Source organism: Lactuca virosa, chromosome 5, assembly GCF_052849685.1.
Source record: "Lactuca virosa cultivar CGN04683 chromosome 5, Lactuca_virosa_CGN04683_v6, whole genome shotgun sequence".
NCBI lineage: Eukaryota > Viridiplantae > Streptophyta > Magnoliopsida > Asterales > Asteraceae > Lactuca > Lactuca virosa.
Genome location: NC_136430.1, coordinates 357,737,732 through 357,756,519, shown reverse-complemented (window position 1 = coordinate 357,756,519; position 18,788 = coordinate 357,737,732). Strand labels below are relative to the sequence as shown.

Sequence of the window (18,788 nt, the reverse complement as noted above, 5' to 3'; positions counted from 1 at the left end):
CAGAAAACTGAAAGGACATAATCCTCACCATAGATAGCGACATTCCAATCCATCAGTCAACCACTCAGCTTCCAGTTGCAATCCTCAAGTCGATCTAACAATTGTTTCCTTCTTGAGTCCCACGACTCAAATGCACAACCTTGAGCACGGACCTCGAGACCTCAAAACCAACAAACTCACCTAGGTATGCACCATTCAAGCCCAAACTGACATCGTTGTTTAGGCCCGAAACAATTACCATACCCATCCTCATGTCGGAACAACCATAACTAGAAGATCGATATATATGGAGCCACTGCCACAAATCATGCTATCAGACCATGCTATCTTCCCCAAACAACCCTTAGAATCCCTGAAATTTTCCTTGATTAGAGTATGGATCATGTGCTTCTAGTAGTACAGTCCCAATACCACCTTCCCCACTTATCCATACTTTCCTCAAGAATCATCCCGAGTGTTCTAAGTAGTCTACTCAGAATAATACTCCCAATACCCGCTCAATAGCGTAATACACGCACTAAAGCACTTCGTATGCTCTCCTAGGATTCCCCATCTCCCCTGCCATCAGCTGGTGAAAACCCCTATTAATGTGAGCTAACCACTTCATGAATACTATTACATGCAACAAAACTTAAGTAATCTTTTGACTAAAAGACCCAACCCTACAACGGTTAGACTCAGAAATGAGTTGTGCAATAGGACCAAATCCTTCACTCTAAGATTATTTAACCTTCATGGCATGTAATTTAACATATTCATTTGGTAGTTAAATCACATCAATATGAGTCCTACAAAGCACAAGACAAGCAGCATTCGAGAAGTAGAGTCGACTAGCACTAAGATACAATAAAAAAAATTCAGGTAGATCCTTAACTGAAATTCCCGACCACTCGGCCCAAGCATCTACGATACCCATTCATCCTGTCCTAACTCTCTCAAAAGTGGTTAATCATTCCTTACGCTATACTGCTATGAATTGCACCCACTCATGAAACTTCCACCAACCCTGCAGCCACGCATGCATGCTAATCATACATAACGTTGGATCCCATAAACAATTGAATACTTGACTCTACCTTAAGCACTTAATCAGACAAGACAAGGAAATAATGTTAAATCAAACATTCTCAGGATATAGAATCTTTGTTATGTACAACTATGATGTACACACTAAGCGACTATGGTAATTATGTCAATTTTATCTAGCATATAAGAAGTCCTCCTAGGCTATCAGGCATCATACATCAGGCAATTATATCATGCAATTCCTGAAGATCCCTAGCCTATTACTAGCATGCAGCTCTATCATAATTATCATAAACAAGTCATAGTGTGGTAACTTGGGGTAAACTTTCTTTATCTGGTTGATCGTACAAATCTCATCCTTCCTTGGTTAATTTTGAAAATAATTTGAATTAAGTTTGAAAATAATTTGAAAACTTTCATAGATCCTTAGTTGGAGTCTGGCTTCACGCGAATGTTCATCTAATTCTCTCAAACCAAGGCTCTGATACCAACTTGTAACATCCATAAAATCAGAGTAATTCTAAATTTTTCAAAAACATCCTAGTAACCATAAATGTTTACAAAACCATTGTTTCAAAGGCTTATCCCTTAATTAGAGTTTCCCCAAAATCTGGATTCATAAAACAAAAAGGATGTGCACGATAATGCCTTTTCTTTTCCCGATCGTCTAAAGTACCTGAACCAATAAATTAAAACTGTAAGCACGAATCGTAGTGAGTTTCCCCAAAGTACCACCACACGACATAACAACAACAACATGCATACATGAGCCTTCAACATGACTAGAATGCCTCGTAGGCCTACTGACTATCTGGACTGCTCTCAGAACCTTCAGCATGACTGGACCGCCTCACCAGGCCTTCAGCCTATCAGGACCGCTCTCCGGGCCTTCAGCCTGACTGGCCCGCCTCGCAGGCCTTTAGTTTATCCGGAGCGCCATGGGTGTCTTGGTCTTTAGTTCCAGCCGGTTCTTCTCAACCCAGTAAGCCATCACATGTCAACATACATCGTAAAAGTCAGTAGCTAGCAGATACAGGTAGTCATATAGATCTAACATATCACTACAACATAGCAATATCCTATATATCAGGATACAGATCTAACAGATCACTACAGCATAACAACATCCTATATACCAGGATACAGATCTAACAGATCACTACATCATAGCAACATCCTATATACCAGGATATAGATCTAATAGATCACTATAGCATAGCAACATACAGTAAACCAGAATATCAATCTAATGGGATGGCGTTGGTGCCTTCGACCCGTAAGTACAGTGAGGAAAACTCACCTCGTAGTCCGAATAACTTGATGAATAGGTATGTGCTCTGAATATCAGCTCTACGTGTCACCTATACATCAAATAGTGATCAATCTCAAACACAACTCATAATACCCAAAATAGCCTTAGGTCAAAATTGGTCAAATCCTGGTTAAAGTCGGAAAAAGTCAAAAGTCAAACTTGGTCAACATAGCTGAGTATGCCCATCGTACTTAGTTTGTACGCCCAGCGTACACGATTGTTGACCCAATTACGGGTTGGTTGACTTAGTATGCCTGACGTACCTAGGTGACGCCCAGTGTACGCTGCCTGCACTCAATCCTTCCATTAAGAGCGTATTCCTTAAGCTCTTTTGCTCAAATTCCAGATCCAACCCTAAACTAATGTCCTTAACCATAAAGTTTCCAACTTTATGGTCTTTCGTGGCTAATAGGTGCCCAACAACGAAAACCCTAACCAGTTAACCCATTAAGACCTTGTAACTCATGCAAGGAAGGAAACTAACAATCAAGATTACATTTTTATGCTTCTAAATGCTCCAAAACATCTGAAAGGACCACTTGAATAGATCTAGAGCATTTCATACTTAAGAACAACATTATTTGGGGACAAGAGCACATAATAACACCACATAAGATAGATTTAACAAAATGAGCATCAAGGTATGAACTTTATACCTTCCAGAGATGTAGGAGGGTGCAAATCATACATATCTGAGGTTTTTCCAAGCTTCTAAGTTGTTCTCTCTTCCTATATGAACACCAAAACACCCACAAATGGCTAAAGAATGCTCAAAAATGAATTAGGGTTTGGAAGGGTCGAAGTTGGGGTCGGAGGCTGATGAAAGAAGGATGACTTGGGACTTAAGAATGCTTAAATAGGGTTCACACCCTGACCACGTACGCCCAACGTACTCCACAAAACCTATGTACGCCCAACGTACACACCCCCACCTCCAATAATTTCGAAAATGCCACTAAGAGCCAAAAAGGCAATCAATTCTCATACTAAGGGGTTAAAATGTACATACTTGATAATCGAGATGTTACAACCATTTCGACGAATCGGAGATTTAAGAGGAATTGGTCGGATCGTCTGGTTACCAGGAGGGTGGCAAGGAGTATTTCGGGGATGAAATCTAATTTAAGTGGGGGAGAGTTGTAACACCTTGTTTCAAATCGTTTCATAATTCGTGGCAGTGACCTAAGGATCAATTATCATAAGGCTTTGGGCTTTGGGGTAATGTAGATTATATGATCCAAGAGTTCGGATTGTGTATTGGAGTCCACATGTATATTGGTAAGAAGGTGATGGGCTGGGTCTTTCATGAATTTCGGATTTAAGTTTGGAAGGTTTTAAGGCAAAGGGGAGTTGATAGGATTGTAGAGCTTCTCATTACCTTTCTGTAGATATAAGGATCATCGAAATCGGAGTTAGCACAAAGAATTTATGGCTTTCGGAAGTTAGGAGGATGTTGGGTTAATCCAGTACGTTGGGCATACATAGGTGTACGTTGGGTGTACTGGACTAGATGATCGCGGTTGGACCATGTACTACATTGGGCATACCTGGAGTACGCTGGGCGTACTCTAGTCGGGTGCAAACCCTAATATTTAGTCTTTGGACCCTATTTAAGCATCATTAACTCTTGGAACCCTCCCCATATTCAGCCCCCATCTCCCTCAACTTGTAATCTCGAAACCCTAGCTGTCCTTTGAGTATTCTTGAGTCTTTTGAGTGATTTGAAGTGTTCTTGGTGTACATTAAGGAGTAAGGAGCTCATTGGAGAAGTGTTATTTAGCTTGGAACTTATAGATCTAGACTTTGTTCATCTTGATCTATCTTCTGGTGGTATAAAGTTTTAATCTTGATAAATTTTCTTGTAGATCTAGTTGGGTAATAATTTGTCATGTTTTGGTCCCATGGTTGTGGTTCTTGTGAGTGGAAGTTACTCCAGGACCTTTGAGCCTCATATTTTGTCCTTGTTGAGGTCATTAAGTTATAAAGTTTAGATATTGAGGAGTATTATTCTTCCATGCAAGAAGTAATGACCTTTTTATGAAGTTATGAAGCTTGGGTTGCGGTTTGAGTCCCATTAAGACATGAAAACGAGTACATTTTGCAACTTTATGGGTTAAGAACTTATTTAGAGGTTAGATCTGAGTTTGGACGTTTTGGTCTTAAGCATTAAGTGCGTTATGAAAGTTTTGGTCACTTGGTGGGAACGTTGGGCGTACATATGTATATGCTCAGTGTAATGCATGGAGTCCCTGTTCTCAGGCATAGGCGAGTTGTACCTTATGCAGCAGTAAGCGGTACAAAGGGGTATGCCAGAAATCCTTTTTTGGGCCTTGGGTCTTTTTGGATTTGGGCCATGAGATGTTGGATCATATATGAGAAGGGTAAATTGAACTTTTACCCATTGGAAGGATAGGGTATGGATTGGACCTTGGATTCTGGGGAGATTACCTTAATTGTTGATTAGGGATAATTTGGTTATGTTTTTTGTGAGGATTCTGGTAGCAGCAACGCGTATGTCTCGGTTATCTCGGATTGAGGTTAGTCTCCCCCAGTGTTTGGCGGGTCGAAGGCACCAATGTCGGCCCATGGATTATTGTTATTTGTATGCTATTTTTCTGTGTGACTCTTACATGTGTTGTGTGTGTTTGTATGTATACCGAGCGGGGCCTGATGACTGTCTTGGGCGGGGCCCATCTTATGTTACTAACAGATCTTTACCGGGCAGGGCCCGATGTTGGGCGGGGGCCTGATGAATGTCCGGCAGGGCCCGATGTATGTTTGATATGTATGGTATGTGGTATTTTGGGGAACTCACTAAGCTTTGTGCTTACGGTTTTCATGGTTATGGTTTCCAGTACTTCCGTTTCGAAATGGAGGGGTCCGGCTTGATCGCAGCACATCCACCCATGTTTCCGCACTTTGTGATTTTGGGATTTTACTCAAATAACTATTCTTACTTCAATACATTTTTGAATGATTCGAAAGCATAAATGGTATTTATGGTTGAATTAAAAATGGAATTTTTACCTTATGATTTTTGGGTCGTTACACAATATCACACTTTCACTCGTCCCGATATTTCCTATGCGGGTCAGCAAATTTGCTTATACATGCATGATCCCCGTGAACCATATTTTTTTGCACTCAAGCTTATTCTTCAGTACCTTCTAGGTACTCTATCGTATGGTGTTCACATTAGTTCATCTAAATGTCGGACGTTTGGTGCCTTACAATGATACTGATTGAGTTGGTTGTCCTCAAACTTGTCGGTCTACTTCTAGGTTCTGTGTCTTTCTCAATGATAACCTTGTCTCATGGACTTCTGTACATCAACATGTTGTGTCTCGATGCAGTGCTGAAGCCTAGTACAGGAGGTAGCTAGTGTCATTGTTGAAGCCGCCTGGCTTCGAAATCTCCTCCTTGAATTAACATGAACTTTGAATCGTGTCATTGTTGTTTTTTGTGACAATGTCAGTGCCATGTATTTGGATTCTAATCCTATTCAACACCAAAGAACCAAACATGTGGAAATAAATTTATATTTTGTTAGCGAATGAGTTACCATTGGTCATGTTCGCGTTTTGGAAGTTCCATTTGTTCACTAATTTGCTGATATATTTACTAAGGGCCTTCCTACATCTTTGTTTTTAGATTTTTGGAACAACTTAAACATACAAGAGCCTTCGGCTCAAACTGGGAGGGAGTGTTAGAATTATTCGTATGTATTTTAGTTTCATTATATAGTGTAGAGGTCTCTTTGTAAATAATACATCTATATATTGCAATGGAATATATAGAAACCCTAACGTGTATTAAATACAAATAAAACAAAACCCATTATTAAAACAATATTATTTCTCCAATTACACTGGACTTCTATCTCTTCTGGAAATTAAAAGACTTAATACAATAAGCAAAAATAACTGCATAAATGATCAATAATCCCACATGAACACCTGCCACAGCACCAATGAATTTGTGTTTGAACCCGAAATATCGTTGCAAGTAACCTTTGAATGTCTCCCCGCTCGATAGCACATCCTTAAAGTCCCCAAACTGTGAAACAACTAGACCGTATAGTGTCCATGCAATCGGATCTCCCCAGTAGTACCATCTCCACCACACCGGAATTTTCTTCAACAAATGATAAAAACATACATTGTCATAAAAATTGAAAATATTTTGATTCAAGTTTTTTATATCAACTACTTACATGTTCTTTTTCTTTAGTTTAATGAACTTAACGAGACAAGATCTAACTATGTAAACTATATATCAGAGTTTCTTTTACTTGAGGCATGGTTTGATTTTTCCTAAAAGCAAAACCACGCCAAAAAGAGGGGGCTTATAACTCTAAATAACAGATTTTAATTTTTTTCGGTTTCAGATGTTTTGGGTTCCATCACATCGTGTTTTTTTTTCTGATTCTTTCCTGGTTTTCTGGTTTTTGCATGGATGATTATGAATTCCCACGAGAGGTTATGTAGTATACATATTGATTATAAACTAGTTGATTAATTACACAACTATTACTTACGCTCTGGTAACTATAATTTTATTTGTTTTGCATGGTGATATGGGTAAGTTTCTCCAAAAGATTATAAAATGAAAAAGACATTTCAAATTTTCAACCAATTATTTTATTAAACTTATACATAAAACAATTTTGTTCTAAGGTTGTTGGTTTGGTTCGGTCTTTTTAAACAGTTAGAAACCTTAAAAATCGACTTATACATAAAAAACAAAGTGTCAATTTTTCAGAACAGTTTGTCTGTTTTCTGTACCCCCTACACAGAAATGAGATTTTCTCCTAACTTTTTAAATAATTTCTCCCTTTTACTTATTCCCTGTCATTATACCAAATTTGTGGTAATTTCTCAAATAATTTTCAAACATCATTTATCAAAGTGGAAAAAATATAAGAAAGGTCCTTACAGGTCTTGGGATGATAAATCCAGAGAACAGATTCCAAAGACTTATAAACGCAGCACCAATTATGGCAGCGGTCTCCGCATTTGGCGTGACTGCAACCGTCATCATACCAAAGAACGTCATGTAGAGCAAGCAACATAACATGAAGAAGAAGAACCAAAAGAATTTAGCAGCCGTCCAATCATATCCAATCATTGCATACACTATAAGCCCATAAACCATAGATTGTGAAAACACATATGGGATTTCCACGAGAACCTGTGTAAGAAAACAAGAAAAAGCATTAGGGTCCTAAATGGTATATATAACATAGGAAAGTTACACGAGTTACCTGAGCAAAGGCATATGGCAATGCAGAATACATTCCAGCAGCTCGTTCTCTATAAAACACGGTTCGTTCTATGTCCACCACAGGCTGTACTGAAGACATGTTTAGGTAGCCTATGAAGAGGACCGATGTATACATGGAACCCATTGCATTGCTCAAATCCTGTGTAGTTTTCCTGAAATGTATGTATGTGTTAGACATGTATAGTCCTTGATTTTAGTCCATAAAATCACTTGCGAATAAAGGTGAGAGATTCCATCATATGTACGTAGGAGAGTGCATGTCTAGCAGACGTGAGACTTAAACACACACCCCGGAAATAGAGGCTCTATGAGTTTCGACTAAATGTGTGTTGAGTCCCTAAGGATGCTAGATCTCAGATGTGATATGAGTCTTGGTTTTCTCTCCAAAAGATCACTTCAGGAGAGTGGTCAGTTCGTAAATAAGATCATGTGTTACTGATGTGGGACTTTAACACACCCGAGAGACGGAGGCTCAATGAGTTTATGCATGGATACTAGCTAGAGCTCGGTGATGGTACAATGTTAATGTTATGATCCGACTTAACAAATGGAATTCAACACAAGAACAATAATAAAAAGCTTCTTTATATTGACTCGAAACACTCAAAATGTAAGGATAAACAGAAGTAACCCTAATGCTTACTAAAATTTCGAGACTCTAGTTCTCTCCAAGGTTCAAGACCAAATTTCACAAAAAGATGATTCATATACTATCTGTCATAACAAACTACTCCCTTCGTCCCATATTAATAGTCTGTTTCCTTTTTGGTTTGTCCCAAAATAATAGTTTACTTCTAAAAATAAATATCACTTTTAGCAAAATACCCCTCATTATTAGTTAAACTACCATAGAATTAAATACAACTACCATGGAATTAAATGCAACAAAAGGGTACAATTGTCATTTCATTTAATAAAGTTAGTGGTAATGAATGTTTCCTTAATCTGTGTGTTTTTTGTCTCTGGACAATAATTTTGGGACGAAAGGAGTATATAGTATAAAATGCCTAAAGTTCCCTACACTAATAAGATGCTCTTTATTTCCTTATATGCCCTAATACCCTTTTCTAGAATATGTGGCTTAATTAATGGATGCATAGCAGTTAGATGTGTACAGTGTTAGATTTTGCACATGTGACCGCATCTAGCCATTGTAATACTCAGACAATATGTATGTATATGTATGTATGCAAACTATGTTTAAAAGGTGAAATGTGAGGGATAAGTTCTTCGGTTTCTTTTTACCTTTTACCACCAAGATCCCAAAACATAGATCCAAACAACAGTGCAGTCGTTGTGGTGAAGGTGAAACGAACAGCAGTGTATGTCACATTTCTCCAATATGAGCATCGTTGTTTCCATAGACACGCCCAACATTGGGTGAAGAAGGACTGCGAGTATTGAGTTGGGAAGTGCAAGTCGTTTGAACCAGAATGAGTTTCACTTAGTTCCGCAATAATGGATTTGTTCCTACTGCAATTTTGTTTCACCAACAAGTTAGCAAGAAGTATTGGTTCTACATATGGTCACCATTTGTTACACAGGACAAAACAGAACAGACTGTGCTTCCTTTGGTTTGGATTCATGTCAATGCGACAAACATTGCAATCTTTTATCCTTTGACTTCAACCTCAGTACAACCTCAGTTGCTTTTTATTGTCTTGTGTAACTATCGGGGCCATAAGGAATGAGCTATTGTGCTGCAACACTACTACTCACTTATATAGGTCAGAACTCTTGTAGATTTCAGTCAAATCGACTCCCAAAGCAAGTTCTTGTGACGAAGTAGTGACTTCCAACACCCAAGTCGCAGGGTTATACCCGTCTTTAATCTTACTCACTCCGTCGATAGCCTGGTTCACAAAAAAAAAAGCCAGGTCTTACAACTAAGCTTAATTATCGGTCTACACTTGATTAGATCTACACAAATGTGATTCTATACTACCTCAAAGTAGTTGATCAAATTACAAGATTGGCGACCAACGGGTCCAACATATATCTTTTGTCCTCCTCTTTTCATCAAGAACTGCAACATTATTTGGATGATAAGTTCAACGCGTAAAGGCTTATGCAGTATATGATTAACCAGATTTAGTGAATAATACGAATGTATACCTCATCAAAAGATTCAAATATATCGATGCTTGGTTGATGGATTGTGCACACAACTGTTCTACCCGTGTCCACTGTGTTCCTAACGGTTCTCATCACAATAGCAGCCGCTCTAGCATCAAGACCGGACGTTGGTTCATCCATAAATATAATAGACGGGTTAGCCACCAGCTCAACCGCTATGGTTAACCGCTTTCTCTGTTTAGTTGATAGCCCGTTGACCCCCAGCAACCCTACTAATGCATCTCTCAACGGATTCAGTTCCACAAGTTCCATCACCTCATCAACAAACATCTGCAAGAAATAAACACCATTAGATCTTATCATTCTTAACCACGTATACTATACTTAATTTTGTTTGCTAACCTTTTTGGTGCTTTCGTTAACACTTGGTGCCAATCGTAGCCAAGCTGAGTAGATCAATGATTCGTAAACAGTAACATGAGGAGAATGGATGTCATTTTGTTCACAGTACCCTGAAATCCTAGCAAATGTTTCTTGTTTCTTTGGATACCCAGATATCCGGATGTCACCTTCTATAAGTCCTCCCGTTTTTCTACCTGCAAGAACGTCCATAAGAGTAGTTTTACCAGCACCGCTAACCCCCATAAGCGCGGTAAGAACACCAGGTCGAAAAGCTCCACTCAAACTCTTGAGTAACACCAATCTATCTTCACTGACACCTCGCTCTCTCATTTCCTACAAATTTTTCCATGAGTGATTACTTATTGTTACATTATATCAATTGTAAGTGTTTGTGTCCCACATTGGCTAGATATGGTTCCATTAGCCAAGACATATGTTGGACTCTCTCCTCTCTCATCAAGGGCTCTTTTGGAGAGAATCTAGGACTCTTATTTAACTATAATGGTATTAGAGTCGGTGTCTAGCACCTCAAGGCCTCAACACATCTAGTCTATAGAGTGTCGATCCTAGGGATGTGGCAGTGTTCCACATTGACTAGAGACGGTCCCATCTACCTCTATATATGTTGAAGCCTTCTATCTCTTGTCAAGGACTCTTTTCGAGAGAAAATGTAAGACTCCACATATGCATCAATAGTAAATAACATGTAACCTGTGGCATATCAACGGAGTACTTGATATTATCAAACGTGATGCAATGTGGTTCAAATGGAAGCACCATTCCTCTCTTCTTGTTTTGATTCCGGTCATCTATCGTTGGTGATAACTCAACGGCTCCGGCATCTTGTTCTTCTTGTTCCAATGTGTTTGCTCGAGCTTTCTTATAAGCTATAGAGTTGAAACACCACAGATTACAAATTGATCGTGCGTACTTTACAGACATAACGATAGTACGATGCCATTTAACATTGCTTACGGTTAAGATACTCGAGAGACAATGTGTAACACAAATTGAAGATTATCATGAAACCAAAAAGAGCCCCAAAACCTATCCAATACCAGTAAGTTTCCGCGAACATTCCTCGAGAAGTTAGGATAATTCTCCCAAGTGTTGAATTGCCGAAAGGCTATGAACAAATAAGTCCATGTTATAGCTATGCATCGTGGTACAATGTAATTTTCGTCTCAACTATCAAATCATTACCTTTTGGAACTTATGTCCAAGAAACTCATTTACCACGATTCCATTCATGGCATACATCATTGGTGATGACCAGTATCCCCAAATCCACCATTTTTTCACATCATCTTTAGAAAGAAGAACACATGTGTTAGTTTATTAGATATACCGGAGGATTTTGAACGATCCGAAGATTTACCTCGTGATAAAACGAATCCACACAACGCAAAGAGTATGACAAGTGCAAATGTACCAAACGTGTTTGCAACAATCTTGTTGCGCCCTAGTGACGCAATGAACCGGAATAATGCAGAAGCCATCTGGTTAACGAGCACAAGTAGCAAGTAGTACTTGAGAAATCTGTGAAACAACAAAAATCTGTTAAACAAGCTTAAAAACTTGCTAGTTTGTTGTGGAGCAGATGGAGCAATTCATCGGTTTTTGCATAAAAACAAAATCGACTAGAAAAACTTCGGTTTGTAGGCCCCAAAAACAGATGTTTGATTTTTTTTTCTTTTGGTTTTTCAGTGATTGGGTTCAACAATATCTAGTTTTGGCTTTTTAAGATTTGGTTTTTTGGTTTTTAGTAAAACAACAAAAATAGCAACCGAATACAAAGAGTTTTAATATTCATAATCAATGAAAGCATGTAGATGATATTAGTTGAATTAAGAATATATAATAACAAAAACAATTCTAGAATAAAACATCTATCAATAAACCTAACTAAGGTTGTATTTGGCCCGCCGCAGCTAGCTGATAAGCTAGATTATTTTTCGAACTTTTTTAAGTTGTCATGTTTCCCAAGCCAAAAAGTAGCTTATAGGCTAGTTTTTTAAAAAACTACTTAGACTAGCTTTTTATGAGTTTTTTTAAAATTTTCAAAATATACTCCTTTTTTAATTATAGAAAACACATTCTTTTAAATGTCCTTTTAAGTAATTTTATATTTTTCAGCTAATTGTTCAGCTAGTCAAACAACATTTTTTATTATCTAACTTTTCAGCTACTACGCCAGACATTGCTTAAGAGTATAACAGAAACCAGAAATTAATAACGTCAATAATTAATCAAGCAAAGAAATTATATACTTTATAACGACGTTCTACATTACTAGAAAGTCAAGTATCAAAAAATTGATTCATCAGTTTTTCAAAACTACTCGTTTTTTCGGTTAAGATACTCTGGCTTATTTGTTTCTCTATACACCCTTAATAATTAAACCTTAATGCAATATACCATTTTTTGTTTTCTCTAACTAAGCATGTGTTTATGCATTGTACAAATATATCTGTTGTGTTTCCATCCTACATCAGTGGTAAGTAGTAAATAACTAAATACCTCCAGATATTAGGATCAAATCCTATTACATAGTAAGTGAGGATTGTCCAAATCGCGGCTTCACCAAACGAAATTGGAATCTTGACAATCCACGTCGGAATAGCATATGCCCACGTTGGATAGAATAGGAAATCCCGTTGCTTGTAGAATACTGGAAGCTTTGCAATCGTCATTGCATTCTCAGCCATCCCATTAAACATTAGCGTTGTGACACTAAAAAACAAAGCACCAACATATAGTCCTCCGTCTTCAATCCCATGCCTATGCATATCAGTTCGGAAAAACATAGTCATTGTGATAACCGCCATAACTGTTATCTGGAATCAGGCAAAAAGAATCAAAACAATATATACCATCACGTAAGTCAGATATGTGGAGTCCTAGATTCTCTCTTAGCATATATATAGAGGAAAGTGGGACTGTTTCTAGCCAAAATGGGACACTATACATTCCCCGGGAGAAGGAGGCTCTATCAGATTAGATTAAACGTGTTGAGCCCTTACAAAGAGAATGTGGAGTGTGGACTCCAACATATATATAGAGGCAGATGAGACCGTGTTTAGTCAATGTGGGACACTTACATATCAAATAGTATATGAGGTGGAAATCGAGTGCAATCTTACGCACTTGAGATAGTTTGAAAATGTAGACAAATGAGTTTCTTTTAATAAGCAATATTTCTCTATCAAGACAAGCTTTCAAGAGCTCCTTCTTGCTTAACCCAAACTTCTTGTCGGTAAGAGCTGCAGGATGGCTTTTGCTTTTGTCAAACGGGATTGCAAGTTCATTGGCTAGCCTTCTTCCAACATGAAATGATTCATACGCCTGAGCAAATTCGTTCACTGTCACAAATCTGTAAGCCTCGTGTCTTCTCGTCCAATACTGTCTCTGATCTTTCTTTGATGTCACCTATAAAACCATTAAAACAACAAACATATTGAAGAAGTTGTCAGGACACTTATGCTGCATTTGTTCCTTCTTGCTGCAGCTTTTTGAGTGGACAAAAAAAAATCAAGTTGATATTAGTACGTGTTGATCCAATGAAACAACAAGATCAGGCAAAAGTACTAGAAAATGTGCATAACTTTTGATTGAGGAGGCATATGGAGTCCACTAACACATGAAAAGGTCTGGCCCCAAATTTCCCTCATTTGGAGCTCCAATTCACTTTCCCTCGTTTTAAAAAAATTTAAATGTAAATAGTGTGAACTGATAGGAAATTTCAGTATTTTAGGCATAATTTGGATTTTGAGAGAACCTGCCAAAATTTTGAATGTTCCATATACAGACCTCTTTGTATACCTAAAGATTATTATGAAAAGTAATATTGGGCTAAATGCAAAGAATAACAACCTACTTCCAGTTATATATGTATTATGGAATCCTATTTTTATTTCTTTGGATTACAACATTGTACTTCCAATTTTATATTCTTATTAGCGCATTGTAGCTGGAAATATTCACCCAATTATACCTTCAGTCTTTTTCTATTAAGATATTGTACTTCAAAAAATAAACCATGTAGCAGTGAAAATTGTTTTTCATTTGGCTGACATTACTATAATTGAATAGATATTTCTAGGTATAATTTGTAATTAAGAATAAGCTAAAGTAGCATGCTATAATAAACAAATACGTTGCTATTTCTTGTACTTAACCCTACAAAATTTTCCTCTGTAGAGTTGATTTCACTATTTTGTGCTTTCATCCTGCATAAACATAGCTCTATGATGCTATCAAACAAAGGTAAACACACTTGCGGGTCATAGGCAATACTTACTTCTTGCAAGAAATCAACAACAGCTTTCCTTTCGGGGCATTTGAATCCCAAAGATTCAAAAAACTCAAGCACATATTCACGTGGACCCTGATACACTATCTTTCCATCACTCAAAACCACAATGTCATCGAATAAATTGTATGTCTCTGGTGCAGGCTGGAGAAGAGATATGATCGCTGTTCCTTCAAGAATTTGAACATATTGCTTTAAAGAATTCACTATTTGGAAAGTCGTTGAACTATCCAAACCAGTAGATATTTCATCCATAAGAAGAACCTTCGATGGTCCAACTATCATTTCGCCTGTCAAAGTTTATCAAATTAGTCAAATAAGTCAAGTCACACGTGTCTTCAAGAAAAACTGACATTTAATTTTACCTGTTGTAACACGCTTTCTCTGCCCACCGGATATACCTCTTATCATATCATCCCCTACCATCGTGTCTGCACACATATCTAACCCCAATATCTGCTCAATAAATAGTTTCTCATATCATTCTTCACTTCCTTTTGCTTTTAAATTGCATATAATAAGCATTAAGATAGAAAAAAAAAACAAAAAAAAAACAAAACAAAACAAAAAAAAAACTTAGAACATACCTTGAGAGTGTAATCTGTGACGATACTAGCTTCTTGACCTTCCGATGCGGCAGCCTGGATTATAAAAAATCGATCATAAATATTTTTACGGTTATAATTCAAGAAATTAAACAAATTTGTTTCGTTTAATAGATATATTCCATGCCTTCATATAGATATCAATATCGGGATCCTGTTTAATGTTTGCGCTTTTTTCTCTTCTTGACAACTCAACCAACATCTCTGCGATACATATCAGAAAACCCCATATTTATTTCAGTGCTAAAACATAGTCTAGAACATGAAATCTTGAAATATATATGATTTCTTGGAGTGATAAATGTGTTTCTTAAACAAACCATAACGTGATCCAATGCCTTGGCATCTGGCAGAGAAAGCCAATGTTTCTCTAACAGTCATTTCTCCAATATGAACATCGTTTTGACTGATATAAGCAGACGTTCTCTCAGGTACAAACTCATGTAACTCATGACCATTGTACGTCACCTTTCCAGTGCTCTGTATTCATGAATTTAAGTATTCAAAAGTTCACGTGATAATTTCTTATTAATAAACTGTACACATTAAGCACAAGACTTGTTGCAAAACAAACATTGATGTTTGGACAAGTCAACAAGCTACCCCACTGATACAAATCTTTCACACTTACACCTGCTTCATATTCAACTATGTTTTTACCTGAAGCTCCTTAGAAAGACTCCCCGCCAAGGCCAAAAGCAATGTTGTCTTCCCCGAACTTGGAGGACCCAAAAGTAATGTCATTCTGAATTATATTTATGTAAGAATTTAACAAAAGTAATGTCATTTTGAATGATATAAAAAGCTATCAGATTCCGTGTTCTTCCTCCTAACCTGCCTGGTTTGATGATACCACTAACATCATCAAGGATAGTTATGTGCCTTTTTGTGTTCCGAATTAAATGGAGAAAACTCAAGAAAGCCTATTAAAAGTAAAAAAAATAATAATAAAATAAAAAATAAAAAGTTTATCAGAAGAAAGATTTTCCTGAAAACTTAAACAAAAGCTATTAGCTATAGTCAATTTATATGTTTGTCAATGTAAATTATTGTCATTTACCTCTGCAATATCAATGTAGAAATTGATAAAACTAGGTAGAGCTCTGCTTCCTGTATTAATATCTGCCTCCACAGTCAAATGCTCATATTTGACTTCAATCGTTGGCAAACTAATCCCAACCCTGAAATATAATTCGATAATGTGCCCGTTCATATTATAATAATAATGAAATAAAGAACATAATAATGGGAAAATCTTCAGTACCTATCGATTCTTTTTCTTAGTTTCAACAAGAACTTTTCATTATCTTCGTCTGCAGCATTAACAAGCCGATCAAGTAATCTCTTTCGTTCTGGAACCCCAAGATTACCAATATCGATTTCATTTGGTCCGGTTGACCCAAACAAAAGACCTTTCTTCAGACGATCGAAGGTGGGTAGTTTTTCGAGAGCAGCCCATTTAAGAGCTTCTTCATCGTTTTCTTCACGAGAAGTTTTTGAGAAAACATCAATGCCAGTTCTTGAACTGCTACTTCCTCTTATGCTCCCTAGCCCTATACTTCTACTAGATTTATATTTATCACTTCCATCCATTCTAACCCACAACCGAGAGGCAAGTTTTTTAGCGTTTTTAAACCAAGTTTTGATGTGGATTTTTATAATTAACGTCAAAATCGAAATGGGTTTCAAACTTCGGATGAGAATAAAGGTTTTGAAATGCTTCAAAACACTAAGAATTTACCCTCATTTGTAATGAGAATAAGGGTCTTGCAGACGTTAAAGTACAAGATGAAGCTTATAAGGGGTTTTAGAGTAAGGTGAACGGCAATATTTGAAACTTCTCGCGGTTTTTAAACCAAAAATCAGAGAGGATACTCGCTTGGACTTTGGACCCAAGATGACACGTCGTATAGGATATAGATCGTGTGCATTTCAAACACTTGATTTTACACGTGCTGATATATTTTGATGGTTAAAAGATTAGAAAAAATTCAAAATAAATAAAATATATATATAGCGTTAATTTTCATTATTTTTAACAACCAAAAATATAAACTAACATATAAAATTGATACAAAATTAATGTTCTAATGAATTATTGTAAAATAATATTATTTATAAAAATATAATATTTGTTACTATTTAATCAGAATATAACAATATGTAAAACCTTTAAAAAATTTATAATATTTTTATAAAATATTACAAATTGCATTACAGTGAAAAAACAATTATCCTCGTAGCAATATGTTCTAGAATATTATAGATAATATTTTGTCGGAATAATGATTTTTTTATTATTGTTTTTATTTTTATATTCCTTTTTCTATTAAAAATAATAATAATTAATGTAAAATAATTTACTTTTTCTCATTTTTTTATTTTGTACTCCCAAAATATATGGCCAAATTCGAATACTCATGTTTGAGAAGAATTGCCCCTCAAGTAAAGAATTTTTATTTCTATTGTTACTCTTTAATCTTTATGAATGAATTCAAGTTTACTTTCTTTGTCTCTAATTTTTAAACAAATATGATCATTCCAAAAAATTTGAAGGTAGTGTCTCAAAAGAAGGTACCGGTCATTGTCATATTTTGTATAAATTTACAGCCGATAAAAAATATATGATATATGTCATGTTTCGTTGTCTTAAATAAATAAATATATAAATAAATAAATAAACATGTGTCACACTCATTCATTTCGTATGTCGTCCATTGTCTTTGCTAAAATTCCATATTCTCTGATCGAACGCTTTCCCTATTGTTACTCTCTAGGTAAAAAAACACAAGCTATTGACGCCTCCATCGCCCACCATCTTCTCTCCATCTGATATATGGCGCTTTTTCCTTTGTCACTGTGACATCCCTATTTTTTGCGGACAGAAAAACCGATTTCGATTATGCTTTTATAATAAAATAGAATAATCTTTCAAAAGAAAAGTGTTGCGGAATTTGTTCCCGGAAAAACATGATAAATATGTAATCAAAGCATTTCCGAGGAAATGTATTTTATTCATTTTAAAACTTTGGGATGTCAACGTCAATACATAAACATAAGCATAAACAGAACTTACATTCATTACACTAGTGATCTACATCTCTTAAATCTCTCGGTGTAGTGTAGCTTTATATTGACACTTGTGATACAAATAAACTGAGTGGGTCAGGTTGGGAAACATGGTGAGTACACAGGGTTTTCAACCCACAATAATAAAGTTATTATGTTTCATCATCAAAAAATTAACCAAATTACCCATCCCCATTATCTTCTTTATTTCTTAAGGATCTACCCTAAGAATCATCTATCACTCATTCCTAAGGGTTTTCATAAGGAATAGGCACGAAGTTCATCGTCGTCTGGGTTTATACAACAGGCACTAAATTCATAGTTACCAGGGTTCATCCAACGGGTGCTAAGGAATAGGCACGAAGTACATCGACAATATTATTTGCGGGAATCCACCTGCAATATATGTCAATGGGTTTTTTATAGTACACCAGGTGAACATGTCGTTCACAACACCTACAGGTAGCGAGCCTGCTAGTGTTCCACAGACCGTCTAGAATGGTCCATGATTGTCATCGATACTCTGCTAGATGACAGGGTCATCGTTTGGGTAAAGGTTTCTCTCATTTTTCACCCCTTACCCTCATCTCATAATATATATCACTTTTTCATCTCATCCTCCAACTCATTTTTTATCACGCATCAACTTATTTCATCTACCCATGTTCTACCCAACATATTCGTAGATATAAAGTACATATAT

At 36.6% G+C, this 18,788-nt stretch overlaps 1 protein-coding gene across 2 annotated transcripts; it reads right to left on the bottom strand.

The window, feature by feature from the left end:
* Positions 1-6,214: 6,214 nt before the first annotated feature.
* Positions 6,215-16,615, bottom strand: LOC145114959 (pleiotropic drug resistance protein 1-like). Of its 2 annotated transcripts, none has more exons than XM_079051087.1 (23): positions 16,281-16,615; positions 16,077-16,197; positions 15,851-15,939; positions 15,677-15,761; positions 15,337-15,496; positions 15,144-15,220; positions 14,999-15,052; positions 14,777-14,867; positions 14,400-14,701; positions 13,247-13,528; positions 12,620-12,936; positions 11,478-11,638; positions 11,303-11,406; positions 11,075-11,225; positions 10,811-10,974; positions 10,100-10,432; positions 9,737-10,027; positions 9,567-9,647; positions 9,341-9,474; positions 8,867-9,094; positions 7,602-7,773; positions 7,274-7,528; positions 6,215-6,472 (listed from the first exon to the last, which is right to left on the bottom strand). In XM_079051087.1, exons 1-23 carry the CDS (start codon positions 16,607-16,609, stop codon positions 6,215-6,217), a joined length of 4,239 nt encoding a protein of 1,412 aa, XP_078907213.1. In that variant the 5' UTR covers positions 16,610-16,615. The 2 variants fall into 2 exon arrangements, with proteins under 2 accessions (XP_078907213.1, XP_078907212.1); XM_079051086.1 differs by having other exon boundaries at positions 10,811-10,986; positions 16,281-16,609.
* Between the last annotated feature and the right edge of the window lie 2,173 nt (positions 16,616-18,788).

Excerpts from the sequence above, each read along its gene's own strand:
- LOC145114959 (XM_079051086.1), bottom strand. The coding sequence starts at position 16,609 with ATGGATGGAAGTGATAAATATAAATCTAGTAGAAGTATAGGGCTAGGG. Across the intron at positions 15,940-16,076 it reads TCTACATTGATATTGCAGAG|GCTTTCTTGAGTTTTCTCCA; the intron begins GTAAATGACAAT and ends TACTTTTAATAG. Across the intron at positions 15,053-15,143 it reads ATATTGATATCTATATGAAG|GCTGCCGCATCGGAAGGTCA; the intron begins GCATGGAATATA and ends TTTATAATCCAG.